The sequence below is a fragment of the Hypanus sabinus genome, chromosome 1 (genome assembly GCF_030144855.1).
Source record: "Hypanus sabinus isolate sHypSab1 chromosome 1, sHypSab1.hap1, whole genome shotgun sequence".
Classification (NCBI taxonomy): Eukaryota; Metazoa; Chordata; class Chondrichthyes; order Myliobatiformes; family Dasyatidae; genus Hypanus; species Hypanus sabinus.
Genome location: NC_082706.1, coordinates 39,474,585 through 39,491,654, shown reverse-complemented (window position 1 = coordinate 39,491,654; position 17,070 = coordinate 39,474,585). Strand labels below are relative to the sequence as shown.

Genomic DNA, 17,070 nt, shown 5'->3' with positions numbered 1-17,070 from the left:
TACCTTCCTCCCCTTCTCCTGGTCAGTTCTCTCTCACATGGTCCGTGACTCCCTCACCTGGTCTGTGACTTCCCCCTTCCATGCCCCACACCCCTCTCCTGGCCCGTTCTCTCTCACTTGATCAGTGGCTTCTTTCCCCTGGTCCCTGACCCCCTTCTCTTGGTCAGTTGTCTCTCACCTGGTCCATGATCCTCTCACCTGGTCAGTTCTCTCACACCTGGTCCATGACCCTCTCACCTGGTCAGTGACTCCTTCCACCTGTCCACGCCCCACTCACCTGGTCAGTTTTCTCTTATCTGGTCCATAACCACCTTCACCTGGTCAGTTCTCTCTCACCTGGTCCATGTCCCCTCTCCCGGTCAGTTATCTCTCACCTGGTCCATGACCCCTTCACCTGGTTAGTAGCTTCTTTCACCTGGTGATCTGATGTGAATGACACCGTTGACAGGAGCAATGCATAGGAGAGTCCTTTATTGTATTCCAATTAGCACACGGCTCCTCGCCACTTTTCAGTTGCTATTCTGTTTTTTTTTGGTAACTATACATAGAAAGTAGCAAAAAAAGGTCAAAAAGAACGCTTGGCTGTGCCAAGTTATCTCCAGACTCGGCCCAGCCATAGCTCGGGCAACAGTCCACCGCTGGGTGAGCAAGTCCTCACACACGCAGTTGGTCACGCTTGTGGGGTAGTGAGTCCCCATCACCCCAAAGAAGAGGGGCTGTAGAAGGGCTGACCCCATCGCTGCAGATGCCTCCTTCCCTCGTCCAAGCCGTCATCCTCCTCTTCCCACTCGCCTTTCTTGCTCTTGTCCGGCTGCTTGGAGAGATGTGGGTGAGGGGCTTCCATCTTCCCACGGCCACCGTGGAGGGGGTTGACGACAGGGCATTGAGGAGTTGTTGGTTGATGGAGGGAAGGGGATTTGGGTGAGGTAATGGTTGAGATGAGTTGAAGCTGGTAGATTGGCCAGGGTTGAAAGTCAGAGGTTTGACATCTGGGCTCACAAGGTCATCATCAGGTTAATTTGTTGGTAGATGTGAGGTATATGCAGGGTAACGTCCAAGGATTGAAGCTGAGGGTTCAGGGGTTGGGATGAAAGGTCAGGGATCAGTCCAGTGTCAGGCTGAGGCCAAGATTCTGCTGGGTGGGGGGTGTGGAGTCATGGTTCAGGGTCAGTTATTTTGTGGAGGCTTGGAGGTTTAGGGTGAAAGTAAAAGGCAGGGTCAAAGGATGGGTGAAGGTCAAGGTTGGGTGAAGGTCAAGGTTTGGTGATAAGTAAAAGTCAGAGATGATGTCGAGGACATGGGGGTAAGATAGAGGGATGAGGTTAATTCAAGGTCAAGCACCAAGGCAAGGTCAAAGGATCAGGTCAGGAGTCTGAGAAAGGTCAAGTGTTGGAGGGAGGTCAAGGGTGAATTGGGTCAATGGTCAAAGTTGGGTCTATGGTCTTGGTTAGGTCAAGGGTCGAAAGACAATTGGATTAAGTTGAGTCAAGTGTCGTGACAACAGTGGGAGTTGGGTCAGCAATGAGTCAAGAGTCAGAGTAAGGTCAAGGATCAGGGTTAAGTCAAGGATCAAGTTAATGGTGGGATTGTATCAGGCCACCCCCAGCTGCGGTGAGGACGATCCTGGGGCTGTCAGCAGTAGTAGGGGCCCTGACAGACATCATCTCACCCTCTGTTCCTTCTGTCCTTCAGTCCTGGGCTTGGCGCTCAGCAGGGACCCCAGTCCGGGCAGGGGCTGGCTCCTGGACAGGAGGAGGGAGGCGGGGGGGCCGGGCACCACGGGCCCCCTGGATGCGCCGGCACTCCTGGCAGACACGAACATGGGCGCAGCCCCGCAAGGGGACGGCCTCTTCTAGTAGCCGCTGGCCCCCTGCCCCCGGCCGCCCCTCAGGGCCTCCTCCCCCCGGGTAGAGGCGGCCGTTGCTGAGGCGCAGGTCACGGCCCAGCCGTATCTGCCGGGACACAGAGGTCCCCACCCGGGCCGGACGGCGCCTCCGCCGTGACCGCGACGTCTTCTTACAGGACACAGCCTGTCGCAGTTCACTAAGCATCTCCTGGCACACTGACACCTGGGATAGGGAGGGTAGAAAGGGTGAGTGGAGTGGGCACAGTGTCAAACCCGCCCCTCCCACACACACTGACATCTGGGATAGGGAGAGGGAAGAGGTCATAGTGCCAAACTCACCCACCCCCACACACAGCGGCTCCTCGTAAGAAGGGGAGAGAGGTCACAATGTCAAAACCCATCTATCCCTCACACAGACTGATGCCTGGGAGGGGGAGAATAGGTGAAGGGGTCACATTGCCAAACCCACTCACCCCACACATACTGACACCTGGGATAGGGAGAGGGAAGAGAGAGTGGACATATTGCTATCTCCGCCCATCCCACACACTCTGACTCCTGGGGGCAGAGGGCAGAGGTCACCAGGTCACCCTGGTGCTAGGGTCGAAGAGTGGTTGCAGGACATTCTCCGTTGGGAGGTGAGCAGCCAGAGGTCATGGTGCACATTTGTACAAATGACACAGAGGGAAGTGGGGGGGGGGGGGGGTGAAGTGATCTAGCATATTAACTACAGGACTCAGGAAAGAGGAGTTAAAAAGCAGGACCTCCGGGGTAGTGATCTCTGGAACACTCCCTGTGCCATATGCCAGTAAGGATAAGAGTAGGATTGGGCAGATGAATGTGTGGCTGAGAAGTTGGTACAAGAGGCGCAGATTAAGGTTTCTTGTAGTAATGTTTTTTTCCGGGATAGAGGTGATCTGTACAAGAGGGACGATTCGTAGCTGAGCCGGAGGAGGACCAATATCCTTGTGAGCAGATTTGTCCGTGCTACAAGGCAGGGTCTGAACTATATTGGCAGAAAGTTGGGTTCCAGACAGTACTGTAGCTGGAATTAGAAGTGGTAAGGTCAGTAAACCACAGGCAGAAGTATGGTGGGGAGCCATTTTGTATTAAATTGCATTTATTTCAGCACAAAAGTTCTGACAGGTAAAGAGGATGAACCGAGGAGCTCTGTGGGACTGGCACATCACAGTTATTACAGAAATATACAAGGGAAGGTCAGGACTGGAAGCTAAATGTTCCAGGGTACTGGTGCTATATGCAGGATAGAATGGAGGATGAGAGGAGGGAGTGTTGCATTGCTGATTACAGAGGATGCTTTGGCAGTGGTCTGAGTGTTTGGGCAGGTGGGACTCATCTGTCTCAGATGGCAGCCCACCTAGGAGAAGGAAAACTTTGATTTTAAACCTCCGCTGCCTTGCGGCCATACCCACCCATGGGTAAGGCTTCGGGAGTAAAGCAACATCAAACTACCTTCAGGAAGAAATCTGTAGCTGGGGTCCCTAAAGTAGTTTGATGTTGTTTACAACTTCACTCTGGCAACCTCTGTGATGACACTGGTGCCAAGCTGTATCAATGTTTGCCCTTCCCGTGGACTACATCAGTGACGTGGAAAGAGGGAACCCGCTGCATGGGCAACAGCCGGTTATTCAAATCTTCCTGCCCAGGCTTGCACCCTGGAGAGGACACAGTCCACCAGAGGCACAAACCCATGGTCCCCTGGAATTGACAGATGCCTATTATGGTCTGAGTTGTTCCCCAGGTTCAATGCTGGGACTACTGCTATTTGTCATCTATATCAATGAGAATATACCTTGCATAGTTGGTATATTTTTAGTTAACACTAAAATAGGTGACATCATTGACAGTGCAGATGGCTGTGAGGGATCTTGATCAATAGGGGAAGTGGGCCAAGGAATGGCAAATAGAGTTTAATTTGGGTAAGTGCAAGATGTTTCATTTTGAGGAAGCCATAATGAGGAGAGGACTTGCACACTGAACAGTGGAGCCCTGGAGAATGTTGTAGAACTGAGGGACCCAGGAGTTCAAGTACATGGTTCCTGAAAGTGGGTCACAGGTCACAGGGTGGTGTAGAAAGATTTTGGTGTTCTGGTCTTTATTAGGCAGGACACTGAGTATAGCATTTCAGAGGTCCTGTTGCAGTTGTACAAGCCGTTGGTGAGACCATATTTGGAATACTGTGTTCAGTTTTGGTCACTCTGCTATAGGAAAGATGCCATAAAGTTGGAAAGAGGTTTGCAGAAGAGATTTACAAGGATGTTACTGAGACTCAAGAGACTGAGTTATGGAGGGAAGTTAAGCAGGTTGGGACTTCTTTCCTGGAATGTAGTAGAATGAGTGGTGATCTTAAGTCATGGAGAGCAGAGACAGGGTTGCTGTGCATAGTCCTTTTCCCAGGGATGGGGAATCCTGTTACAGGGCAAAGGTTAGAGAAGGGAGAGATTTAATAGGAACCTGAGGGGTAACATTTTCACCCAGACAGTGGTCAAACAAACGCGGGCAAACAGGTCCAGGTAAGATGGGAATCTGGGTCAGGTTGGCTGAAGCACCTGTTCCCATGCTGCGTGACTTTGCGTCACTGACCCCAGCAGAGGCAGGTCACCCACTGATCCCAGATGTGGGGGAAACACTACTGTCCAGTCCATAGTAGCCTATCCAGCCCCTCTCTTCCACCCTTACCTGGAGGGGGAAGCACAGCCCACTGACTGAGGAATCGCAGCCCTGACCGTTCCCCACCTCTCACTCCCCACCCCACACACCTCCTCACACACTACCCCTCCCTATTCCCTCACCCTTATCCATCAGGCTCTGTGCCCTCCCCACCCCTCAACCTCCCATCATCCTTGCACTCAGCCCCCTCCTTTACCCTCACAACCCATCATCTATCCTCAAAGCCCTGCCCCTTCCCCCCCACCACTGTACCTCCTCAGACTCTGCAGAGCGGCGGGTGGTCCACACGAACTCCATGACGGCCACAAAGACGGCAATGATCAAACCGCAGATCAGCACCACGAAGATGCCACCGATGTTCTCCATTCCCAGACCTGGGAGGGGTGGGGACAGACAGAACAGTGTCAGAGTGGGTAGGGACAACAGACCAAGGAAGAAGATACAGGAACTAGGGGAGAAAAGCAGGGGGAGAGTCAGGGACACTCTGCTGGGGGAAGGTAAGAGTAACTGGGGAGAGAGAGGTTGGGGGGAGACTGGGAGGAGAGGGGAAGGATTGGGGAGACAAGGAGGAGAGCGAGTGGAAAGACTGAGAGAGTGTGTGAGGGAGATTGTGGGGAAGGGTCAGTGAGGGGGAGAGTGGGGGTGGAGAGATTGCGAGGCAGAGACAGTAGGGGAGGGGGGAGAGTGTGAAAGAGATAGTGAGTGAGTCTTGAGGGGGAGAGGGAAGGAGACCAGGGAGAGATGGGGAGAGACTAAAAGGGAGAGGAACTGTAAAGAGGAGCAGAGAATGGGGGAGAGGGGAAGAGTTGGAGACTGGGGGCAGAAGGGTCAGAGAGATAGAAGAGAAACTGGGGGAGACAATGAGAGAGAGAGAGATAGAGAGATGGAGGTAGAGGGGATGAAATTCGAGGTGGGAGAAACTGGGGGAGGAGATAGGTGTGGATGGTTTGCAGTGGGATTGGGAGACTGGTAGAGACCTCAAGGGGTGGGGACGATGTTACTAGGGGAATGTTACTTGGGATGGGGGAGAGGGAAGGAGAGGCCTTATGGGAGATAGGGTAAGAGTAGTCTGCAGGGAGAAAGGCTAAGAGTGGATGGTCAGGATCGGGAGTTGCGGGTAGGGGTTGGGAAGGGGTGAGGGATGAGGTCCTGATCTGGGTGGGGATGAGGTTCTGATCTGGGTGGGGATGAGGTTCTGATCTGGGTGGGGATGAGGTTCTGATCTGGGTGGGGGATGAGGTTCTGATCTGGGTGGGGGATGAGGTTCTGATCTGGGTGGGGATGAGGTCCTGATCTGGGTGGGGGATGAGGTCCTGATCTGGGTGGGGGATGAGGTTCTGATCTGGGTGGGGATGAGGTCCTGATCTGGGTGGGGGATGAGGTCCTGATCTGGGTGGGGATGAGGTTCTGATCTGGGTGGGGGATGAGGTCCTGATCTGGGTGGGGGATGAGGTTCTGATCTGGGTGGGGATGAGGTTCTGATCTGGGTGGGGGATGAGGTCCTGATCTGGGTGGGGATGAGGTTCTGATCTGGGTGGGGATGAGGTTCTGATCTGGGTGGGGATGAGGTTCTGATCTGGGTGGGGGATGAGGTTCTGATCTGGGTGGGGGATGAGGTTCTGATCTGGGTGGGGATGAGGTTCTGATCTGGGTGGGGGATGAGGTCCTGATCTGGGTGGGGATGAGGTTCTGATCTGGGTGGGGATGAGGTTCTGATCTGGGTGGGGGATGAGGTTCTGATCTGGGTGAAGTGGAAACAAGTCTCTGATCTGGGGATCAGACAGACGCTGGGGATCTCACCTTTGGCCCGGTGGTCCTCCTCCTTGGGACACTTGCCCCCCTCCCACCACTTCCTCTTCAGAATCTCCAGCCGGTTATTCTCCTGCAGCTGGAGAATGGCCAGGGTGATCTCATCCCTGAACGGCGACCCTAGTGAAGACAAGGGTAAAGGGTCACACCTTGCTGACTCCAACACCCCCACATGCACCACATACCACCCCAACCTGATTTAAAATCATCACTTCCCCCACATCCACCCCCTACCCCTCCAGCTCCTCTACCTCCCCTACCTCATACCCTGGCATTCTCACCTCCATCCCAAACCTCCGCCTCTTCCACTCCTCCACTTTCCCCACTTACACCACCTCCTTCACCTTCCCCACCTCCACTCCTAACTCCCCTACCTCCCAGCCCCCACTCTCTCACCCACCCAAACCCCCCCAACCGCACTCACCCAGTGGCATGCCGATGCCATAGCCCTTGGTGTCGAGCAGTCCCCCAATCTGGGTCAGGTTACAGTTGCGTTTCCGGTGGTACTCATTCATGGTGGACTCGAGGAGGAAGGCATACTTGGAGTTGAGGACACGTGCGATGCCCTCCTCAGTGGTCTTCACAAAGACGCTGGGCTGCTTCGAGTGCATGTAGTTCCACATCCGCTGGTACGTCTGGTACCGAGAGTTCTGGCCAGGTGGTGACACAGGAAAACCAGTCAATACCTCCATGGGGAAGCCCTGCTCACAGAGTCTGCAGAACTTTCCAAACTTCAGGACACCCCAGATCCCAAATCCCAGGATTCCACCAATCCGAAATAATAGATGAGATTGCTAGGGTCTTGACTAAAAACTCTGTTTCCTCTTCAGCCACATGAGAGGTCCCAGAAGATGAGACAATAACCAAAATTGTTCTTTTGTTTTAAGGACAGTAGGGACAAATCAGGGAATTAAAACCAGGTGAGTCATGCATCAGTGGAATCCCCCACTGTAGACTCTGTCTACACCTGTCACTGCCTCGGTAAAGTAGCCAACAGACTCAAAGACCTCATTCACTCCGGGCAGTCTCTTGATTCCCCCCTCCCGTCATACACAAAATAGAAAAGCCTGAAAGCACATACCCGCAAGCTCAAGGACAGTTTCTACCCTGCCATTACCAGACTATTGAATGGTCCCCTATGATAAAGTGACCTGCTGACTCACAATCTACCTCTTCATAATCTTTTATATTATCGTTTACCTACTCTGCACTTTTTCTGTAATTGCAACACTTTTTATTCTGGATTCAGCTACTCTAGCTCAATGCACAGTGGAATGAGTTGATCTGTATGAACACTATGCAAGACAGGCTTTTCACTGTACTTCAGTGAAAATAATGTGACAATAATAAACCAATTCCAATTCCATACTAATCGCCACTGCCAGCACGCATCCCCAGGCTCGGACAGCTCCTACACCACTGTTAAAGACTATTGAATGATAAGATGGACTCTTGATCTCACAGTCTATTATATTATGATCTTGCACCTTTTTGTCTGTCTGCACAAACTCTGTGGCTGTAACACTCTATTCTGCATTCTGTTACTGTTCTACCTTGTTCAACCTCAATGCACTGTGTAATGATTTGATCTGTATGAACTGTATGCAAGGCAAGCTTTTCTCTGTAACTTGGTACATGTCACAATAACAAAGCAATTCTATACTGATCCGTTACCAGTTCTTGATCCTTAGCCTTAAGAACACTGAACACAGAACAGCACAGCCTCTGATCCCATGATACCAATTTGAACTAATCTCTTCTGTGTACACAAGTCCTATATCCCTCCATTCCTTGCCTGTTTACTCGTTTCTCTAAATGTCTCTTAAACAGTAAAATTGTATCTGCTTCTACCGCAACCCGTGGCACCTACCACTCTCCCTTGCCAGCTAATTCTCATTTTGACTTTACACCTCCCACCTGAAACCTATACCCTCCAGTACTTGACATTTTCACCCTGGTCTGGATTTCCAGCATCTGCAGAATCTCGCGTGTTAATGGATTCTGCCAGTCCTAAACCTCTCATAACTTTAGAAACTTCTCAGTCAGGTCTCTGCTCAGCCTCTACGTCGGTGCCTCCTCTGCCCTGGCGATTCCAGCGCTCGTCCAGTCTCGGCTTCCATCGCCTGCTCAGTTAACTCATTTCAGATTCTAGCCACCCTCTGGTGGAGAAACTTTTCTCCAAGCCCTCAGATTCCTGATGAATCTCTTACTACTAAAGCTTTGCTCTCTGATTCTGTGAATCTATTCCAGATTTCCAGCTCTGAAATTTTGGCTTCCTGTCTCCTCTGTCCTTTACCTACACCTCCTGTGATCAATAACCAGCATTCCCCACCTTTCTCAGCCAGCATCACAGAGACCACAGAGAGCCATAGAGCAGAGAAACAGGCCATTCGGCCCAACTGATCCATGCCCCCTACAGCATTCCCGCCCGGGGAGGGCAGGATCAGGAAGGCTTTAAAGCGAGGCCACGAAGTTCGAATAAATCTTTTTTGCAACTGCAGCTCATCGACTACGTGTCGTTATTTCAGCGCTGTGTGTAGCACACCGCTACAAATGTCCCAATTGTAATCAGGGATTTCAATATGCAAGGGGACTGGGAAAACCAGGTTGGTGTCAGATTGCAAAAGAGGGAATCTGTTGAATGCCTACAAGATAGCTTTTTAGAGCAGCTTGTGCTCGAGCCTACTTGGTGAAAGACTGTCTTAGATTGAGTGTTGTGCAATAACCCAGATCTTATTAGGGAGATTAAAGTAAGGAAACCCTTAGGAGGCAGTAATCATAATATGATTGTATTCATACTGTAATTTGAGAGAGAGAAGCATAAGTCACATGTATCAGTATCACAATGGAATAAAGGGAATTACAGAGGCATGAGAGAGGAGCTTGCCCAGGTGGCTTGGAGGAGGATACTGGTAGGATGATGGCAAAACAAAGGTGACTGAAGTTTCTGTAAGTAGTTCACAAGGCGCAGGATAAATATGTCTCACAGAATAAGAAGTTCTCAAATGGCAGGGCTAGGTAACTGTTGCTGACGAGGGAAATTAAGGACTGCATAAAACCCAAGGAAAGGGCATATAAAGTAGCAAACGTCAGTGGGAAGCTGGATGATTGAGAAGCTTTTAAAATCCAAAAAAAGGCAACTAAAAAAGCTATTAAGAAGGGAAAGAATGAAATATGAGGGCAAACTAGCCGATAATATAAAGCAGGATTTTTCAGTTATATAAAGAATAAAAGGGAGGTGAAAGTTGATATTGGACCACTGGAAAATGATGCTGGTGAGGTAGTAATGGGGACAAAGAAATGGCAAATGAACTTAATAATACTTTGCTTCAGTCTTTACTGTGGAAGACACTAGCTGTATGCCAGAGAATGGTGAGTACCAGGGAGCAGGCGTGTGCCATTGCGATTACAAAGGAAAAAGTGTTAGGCAAACTGAATGGTATTAGGGTGGATAAATCACCTGGGCCAGATGGACTACATCCCAGAGTCCTGAAAGAGGTTTCTGAAGAGATAACATTGGTCATGATCCTTCAAGAATCACTTGATTCTGGCATGGTCCCAAAGGACCGGAAAATTGCAAATGTCACTCCACTCTTAAGAAGAGAGGAAATTATAGGTCAGTTAGCCTAACCTCAGTGGTTAGGAAACAGTTGGAGTCCATTATTAAGGACAAGGTTTCGGGATACTTGGAGACTAATGAGTCAATGTCTGCAAGGTTTCTGTGAAGGGAAATCTTGCCTGACAAAACTGTTAGAATTCTTTGAGGAAGGAACAAGCAGGGTGGACAAAGGAGAGGCAGTGGATGTCATTTACTTAGATTTTCAGAAGGCATTTGAAAAGGTGTCTCACATGAGGCTACTTAAAAAGATAAAATCCTCTGGGGTCACAGGAAATATACTGGCATGGATGGAGGAATGGCTGACAAGCAGGAGGCAGTGAGTGGGAATAAAGGGGGCCTTTTCTGGTTGGTTACCAGTAACTAATGGGGTTCTTCAGGGGTCAGTATTGGGTCTGCTATTTTTCAGATTGTTTATCAATGATTTAGATAGTGGAATTGATGGCTTTGTGGCAAAGTTTGCACATGATATGAAGATAGGTGGAGGGGTAGATAGTGCTGAGGAAGCAACGCGATTGCAGCAGGACTGACAAATTGGAAGAATGGGCAAAAGAGTGGCAGATGGAATACAGTGTTGGGAAATGTATGATTATACATTTTGGTAAAAGGAACAATAGTGCGGAATTCTAATTCTAAATGGGGAGAAAATTCAAACATAAGAGGTGCAAAGGGACTTAGGAGTCCTCGTGCAAGACTCCCAGAAGGTTAATTCACAGGTTGAGTCTGTGATAAAGAAGACAAATGTGATGTTGCCACTTATTTCAAGAGGAATAGAATATAAAATAATAATGCTGAAGCTTTGTAGGACACTAGTCAGGCTGCAATTAGCACTGTCAACAGATTTGGGCCCCTTACCTCAGAAAGGTTGTATTGTCATTGGGGAGAGTACAGAGGAGGTTCATGAGGATTATTCCAGGAATGAAGGTGTAACATATGAGGAGCATTTGGCAGCTTTGGGCCTGTACTCACTGGAATTTCGAAGAATGTGTGGGGATCTCATTGAAACCTACTGAATGTTGAAAGGACTAAATAGAGTGGATGTGGAGAGGATGTTTCCTCTGGTGAGGGTATTGAGGATAGAGGGCACAGCCTCAAAATTAAGGGGCGACCTCTTCGAACAGAGGTAAGGAGGAATTTTTTTAGCCAAAGAGTGGTGAATTTGTGGAATGCTCTGCCACAGATTGCGGCGGAGGCCAAGTCCGTGGGTATATTCAAAGCAGAAGTTGATAGTTTCCTGATTGATCGGGGCGTCGAGGGATATGATGAGAAGACAGGTGTATGGGGTTGAATGGGATCCAGAGTCAGCCATGATAAAATGGCAGAGCAGATTCAATGGGCTGAATGGCCTAATTCTGCTCCTGTGTCTTATGGACAATATGGTCAGCACAGACTGGTTGGGCTGAAAGGCCTGTATCCATGATGCATTGCCCTTTGACTCTACATTTTTGCCCTTTCACCATAAACACGCTCTCTAGTTCTCTGTAACTGCTTTTTCCTTATACTGCCTCGGTGTACTGTTGTGATGAACTGATCTGTGTGGTTGGCATGAAAAACAAAGTTTTTTTCACTGTACCCCAGTACATGTGACAATAGCAAACCAATATACTAATTTGATTCCTCAGCGCTGGGTAAAAGACTGGGACCATTCACTTCATCCATACTCCTCGTGATTTTACATGTCTCTACAAGGTCATCTCTCTGTCTCCTATGAGCCAAGGAATAAAGACAGCTGTATCTAACTCTCCTGATAATTCAGGCCCTCTAGTCCTGGCAACATCTCCATAAATCTTTTCTACCCACTCTCCCATTTAACCATGTCTTTCCTATAGCAGGGTGACTCCAACTGCAAATGCATCATGACATCACGACTCCCGTACCCGGTGCCCTGACTGATGAAGACCAGCATAACCAATGCCTTCTTTGCCACCCTATCTATCTCTTGTCTCATTTCTTTTTCCCTGTCTCCTTCCTATCTCAGAACTCCCTGCATCCTTTCCATCTCCCTCTTGTACAAAGCCTACTTGGTCTCTAAACCTTCTTGGTTCCAATGATCCTGGAATATTCCCTGTGTCCTCTTCAGCCCCCTTACACACAAAACCCATCTGATCTCAGAGCCTTCCCGGTTCTGATGAGGGAGCTTTGATTGGAAACTCTGACCTCGTTGCTCTCTCTGCAGAGGCTGCCTGACCTGGCAACACACACAACATGCTGGAGGAACTCAGCAGGGCAGGTAGCATCTCTGGTGGGAAATAAACAGTTGACATTTTGAGCTGAGAACATTCGTCAACATGCATTGTTTATTTCCCTCCATAGATGTTGCTTAACGTACTGAATTACTCCAATATTCTGTGTGTGTTGCTCAAGATTTCCAGCACCTGCACAATCTCTTGTGTCTATGATTTACCTGACCTGCTGAGTGCTTACGTGAGGTTACTCTCTGTAGAGCCATTACACGGGGCGCCCTGGAGTCCTCCCCCGTTGCCTGATCTGTGGACAACATTGGGCAGAGGCAAGGGGTATCTAGGTACCTGGAAAAATGTCATGGTGGAGCCTCCCTGAATGGTCCCATATTCAATGTTGGTCTGGTCAGCGAGGTCGTCAGCGGACTCAATCGGGACCTCCATCCTCTGCACGGTCAGGAATGCAGCCAGGTTGGCAGTGTATGAGGAGATGATAATCAGGGTGAAGGCCCACCTGATGCAGACACAGACACTTCCAGTGAGAGAACGGCTTAGGGCGTGGACGAGGGCACAATATGAGGCAACATTACCACAACACGCCATGCCCTGGGATCAAACAGACATCTCTGTAATCTAAACTGACCACGTTTCCCTGATCTAAAGAATCCCTGTGCATCAAATAGCCCTATTTGCAGAGTTCCAGTAAATAGATCTCTCTGATTAAAGGGATCCAGTGAATCAGGTCTTGATTCAAGGGTTCCATTGGAATTGATTGAGTCAAGGGCTCCAGTAGTATAGATCTCCCTGATTCAAGGAATCATGGGTCAGATCATGTGGATTTGATGATATCCAGCAGACTGGTTTTCCTCATTCAAGGGATACTGGTGAACAAGGGATCAAGGCTGATCGGATCTTGGTGTTTCACTCTGCAAGATCATCACCATTAAAACAGCTCAGTGTGCTAAATCTATGTGATTAGTGTTCCAGTGGACAGGATCTCTGTGGTCTTAACCCCTCAAGTGGATCATATTACTCTGATCAAAACAATCGTGTGGATTTGTCAAAGCTCTGCAGATCAAACCCCCGAGGCGTTGATGGAACCACACGTCATTAGTTCAGCTTACAGGAATCAAATTTACCAAGTCCATGTCCCAGTTCTAGAACCTTACTGGAGCCAGATACCACAATGGTTGAATCCCACTGAATCTAGCCACCCAGTGCTAGAATCCCAGTGGAGCCAGTTACTCAGTGCTAGGAACCCACTGGAGTCAGTTACCCTGGTACTAAAATCACAATGGAGACTATTATCCAGCCACAATACTACAGCAGGGGTACTGAAACCAACCCCGTGGGTGGGGGCTCACCAGACTCCGCTGACACAGCGGGTAGAGAGGGCGCGGGGCATGATCTCTGAACCCTGCTGCATGAAGCCTCCCACTGGAAACCAGAGGCTGTTGCCCAGAGTGTACTGGTTCTCCAGGAAGTCCATCCGCTCCCGTAGGCACGGGTGAGGGTTGTACCACTCGTACGGGCTCATCCTACACAAGGAGAGAGGAGAAGGCAAGGTCACGGTCAGCATAACCACTGGCACCCACAGGTCATTCAGCCCCAGTGCCAACCATTACCTCCAAAAATCTTAGCAGGTGGATGCTGGATCCAGGATCAGGGGAGACAAGCTCCTTATCTGTCTGCCCTAGGGGACTCTGGGGATGGGGAAGGGGAAAAGGAATCCCACCAGCCCCAGGGATGAAGCACCCCACCATGGGAGCAGAGTAAGGGGGGTATTGAGAACCTGATCCCTCCCTGCTGAGCTATTGTGTGTACATGTGTGGGTGTGGGGAGGCAGGAGTCAGCTGGAGACAGAAGGACCATTGTGGTGGGGGGTGGGGAGCCCAGATATGGCCTCTGCAGTCTGGCCTGGAGGAGTCAATTTGGTTCTCTGATGATCAGCCCAAGGGTCAGGTGTGTGCTTGCATTAGGAAAGAGTGGGGCAGGTCCAGCCCTAGGTCACAGTGGTCTGGGAAAGTCCCGGGTCTGGTTGCTGGACAGGGTGAGAAAAGATGGGAAGGGTCCTTTACAAGTCTTTGTGCTGGAACAAGGGGAGAGAGTGCAGGGAGCGACCAGCCCTACTCTTTGTGCAGGCCAGTGGGAGAGAGGATGAGGAGGGTTCAGCCCTGGTTTGTGTGTGGGCCAGTGGGAGGGAGTGCGGGGAGTGTTCAGGCCTGGTTTGTGTGCAGGGCAGGGGGAGGGAGGACAGAAAGGGTCCAGCCCAGAACTGCGGAGCTCCAGGGAGGGGCCAAAGTCTGCATGCTTGAAAGGTAGTGGTATCTGTGGAGGGAGGAGGAAAGTGAAACTCACCTGGCAGCCAAGAAGAGCACACAGCTGACAGCGAGGTAGGCCAGCAGCATGAAGAGCCAGACGGCTGGGGAGAAGGGGTCCAGGAACGAGAAGTAGCCCGGTTTTCGACCCTGTGGGCGGAGGTTGTCAGAAAGGAGGGGGATAGGGAGAGGATGTACAGGAGAGGAACAGGAAGGGAATTGAGAGAAGGACGAATAGAGTGAGTAAAGAACAAAAGGAAGGGGAGAGGAGAGGGAAGGATAAGGGGAGCAAAGAAAGGAAGGTGGAAGAGGAGGGGGAGGGTGGGAGCATGTGATGGGGCCAGGGAGAGATAGGAGAGAAGTGGGGCACAGGGACAAGGTGGGAGGGAGGTGGAGGGGAGAGGATGAAGTGTGGAGTGGAGAGGGTACAGAGAGATTGGGAGTAGGTGAGATGGAAAGAGACAGATGGGAAAGAATGTTAACAGATAGAGAGGGAGGGGAGGGACAGAGAGGGGGAGAAAAAAGGAAGGGGAAAGAGTGCAAGAGGGAGAGGAAGCAAGAGAGAGGGGCAAGGAGGGGGGAGAGATTATTGATACACTGGACAGATGAATCTCTTAGTTTAAGTGTGGGGAAATGTTGCTCACCATATTGGAGTATAAAAGTTGCATTGTTTGCTGTGTAACCAAAACTATGTAGTCAGCTTTGAGCTAGCTATTTGCTATGCATGTATCCAATTTAGTAGGGGAATGAAATCTTAAGAATGTAGAAGATAATGGTGTGTTAATGAGGGGCTAGCTAAGAGATGTAGATTATGTAGTCAGCTTTGAGTTTGCTATTTGCTATGCATGTATCTAATTTAGTAGGGGAATGAAATCTTAAGAATGTAGAAGATAATGGTGTGTTAATGAGGGGCTAGCTAAGAGAAGTCAGCTTTGAGTTTGCTGTTTGCTATGCATGTATCCAATTTAGAAGGAGAATGAAATCTTAAGAATGTAGAAGAAAATGGTGTGTTAATAAGAGGTAGCTAAGAGATGTAGATTAGAACATGATTAAGTCAATGGTAGAAACAATAGAACAATAGTGGCGGATGTACTTGTGATAAGCAACTGTAGACCTATTGGATATGCTAATGCAACTAAACCAGGAGATTGCTCTAAAAAATGCTATGTACAAGGATTGGTGGGTGGGCAATCAGCGACTAGCTCAATGACTGTCTTCGCTTTGACTTGCAAATTAAAGTTTAATACTTCTGGAAGAATCTTCTGCGTCTCCTGGTTGTTTGTGGGGCACCAGAAACCACGACAACCACCACCCGTCCATCATCTCCACAGCCCACAAACCACATTGCAGCTCCTACAGGGGCCACTGTGAAGGTGATGTCCAGATCTAGTGAGGTCAGTTGGGGAGTGTTTCTAAGTGCCTGGTGAGATTGTCTGACTGTGTAAGAAGTGCTCAGGACCTGTGCCTAGGGAGCATGTTTAACTGACAATGGGAATAGCAGATAACAAGTCAAATGGTGCTATAAATTGTACTGGTGTGGCTGAGAATACATCAGGTTATTGATCGTATACCTTCAGGAGTGTTTGAAAATGGAGAAATAAATGGTGAGGGAATAAACAGTCCCAGTCAGCCTTTGCCCAAAACCTCGATCCTCCAGAGATGGTGCCTGATTTGCTAAATTCCTTTAGCACTTCGTGTGTTGGTGATATTTAGTTACTGAGATACACGGCGGAACAAGCACTTCCGGCCCTTCAAGCCATGCTGCCCAGCAACCCCTGATATAACCATAGTGTCATCAGTGACCAATTAACCCAAGGTTCATAGCAGTGTAGCAATTAGCACAACACTTTACAAGTACCAGCATCCTGGATTCAATTCCTGCTGCTGCTGTAAGGAGTCGGTCCATTCTCCCCATAACCGCATGGGTTTCCTTCAGGTGTTCTGGTTTCCCCCCACAGTCCAAAGACCTACCAGTTGGTAGGTTAGAAACATGAGTTAATTGGTCATAGTAAATCCTCCTGTGATTAGGCTCAGAGTAAATCAGGGAATTGCTGGGCGGTCAAGATCTAAGGTTTGGAAAGGCCTATACAGTGCTGTATCTCAATAAAAATAAATAAATGGAGTTGTGGATATTGTAGGGAGGGTGTGTAAATGGGGTTGTGGATATTGTAGGGAGGGTGCGTAAATGGAGTTGTTGAAATTGTAGGGAGGGTGTGTAAATGGGGTTGTGGATATTGTAGGGAGTGTGTGTAAATGGAGTTGTGGATATTGTAGGGAGGGTGTGTAAATGGGGTTGTGGATATTGTAGGGAGTGTGTATAAATGGAGTTGTGGATATTGTAGGGAGTGTGTGTAAATGGGGTTGTGGATATTGTAGGGAGTGTGTATAAATGGAGTTGTGGATATTGTAGGGAGTGTGTGTAAATGGAGATGTGGATATTGTAGTGAGTGTGTGTAAATGGGGTTATGGATATTGTAGGGAGAGTGTGTAAATGGAGCTAGTAATGCTGTAGGGAGTGTGCGTAAATGATAAGCACATGAATTTCTGCAGATACTGGAAATCCAGAGCAATGCACAAAGTAATGGTGGAACTCAGCAGGTCAGGCAGCAT

At 49.3% G+C, this 17,070-nt stretch overlaps 1 protein-coding gene across 12 annotated transcripts in view; it reads right to left on the bottom strand.

The window, feature by feature from the left end:
* Positions 1–443: 443 nt before the first annotated feature.
* The window catches only part of LOC132393150 (glutamate receptor ionotropic, kainate 5-like), a 227,151-nt gene continuing 210,524 nt past the window's right edge, over positions 444–17,070 (bottom strand). For all 12 annotated transcript variants that reach the window (XM_059968039.1, XM_059968050.1, XM_059968092.1 and 9 more), the window contains 7 exons: positions 14,501–14,610; positions 13,507–13,680; positions 12,491–12,656; positions 6,771–6,996; positions 6,338–6,466; positions 4,790–4,911; positions 444–2,069 (listed from right to left, as the gene is read on the bottom strand). In XM_059968039.1, the coding sequence (XP_059824022.1) occupies positions 1,689–2,069; positions 4,790–4,911; positions 6,338–6,466; positions 6,771–6,996; positions 12,491–12,656; positions 13,507–13,680; positions 14,501–14,610 (1,308 nt within the window). In that variant the 3' untranslated portion in view covers positions 444–1,688. The remainder of the gene's footprint in view (positions 2,070–4,789; positions 4,912–6,337; positions 6,467–6,770; positions 6,997–12,490; positions 12,657–13,506; positions 13,681–14,500; positions 14,611–17,070) is intronic.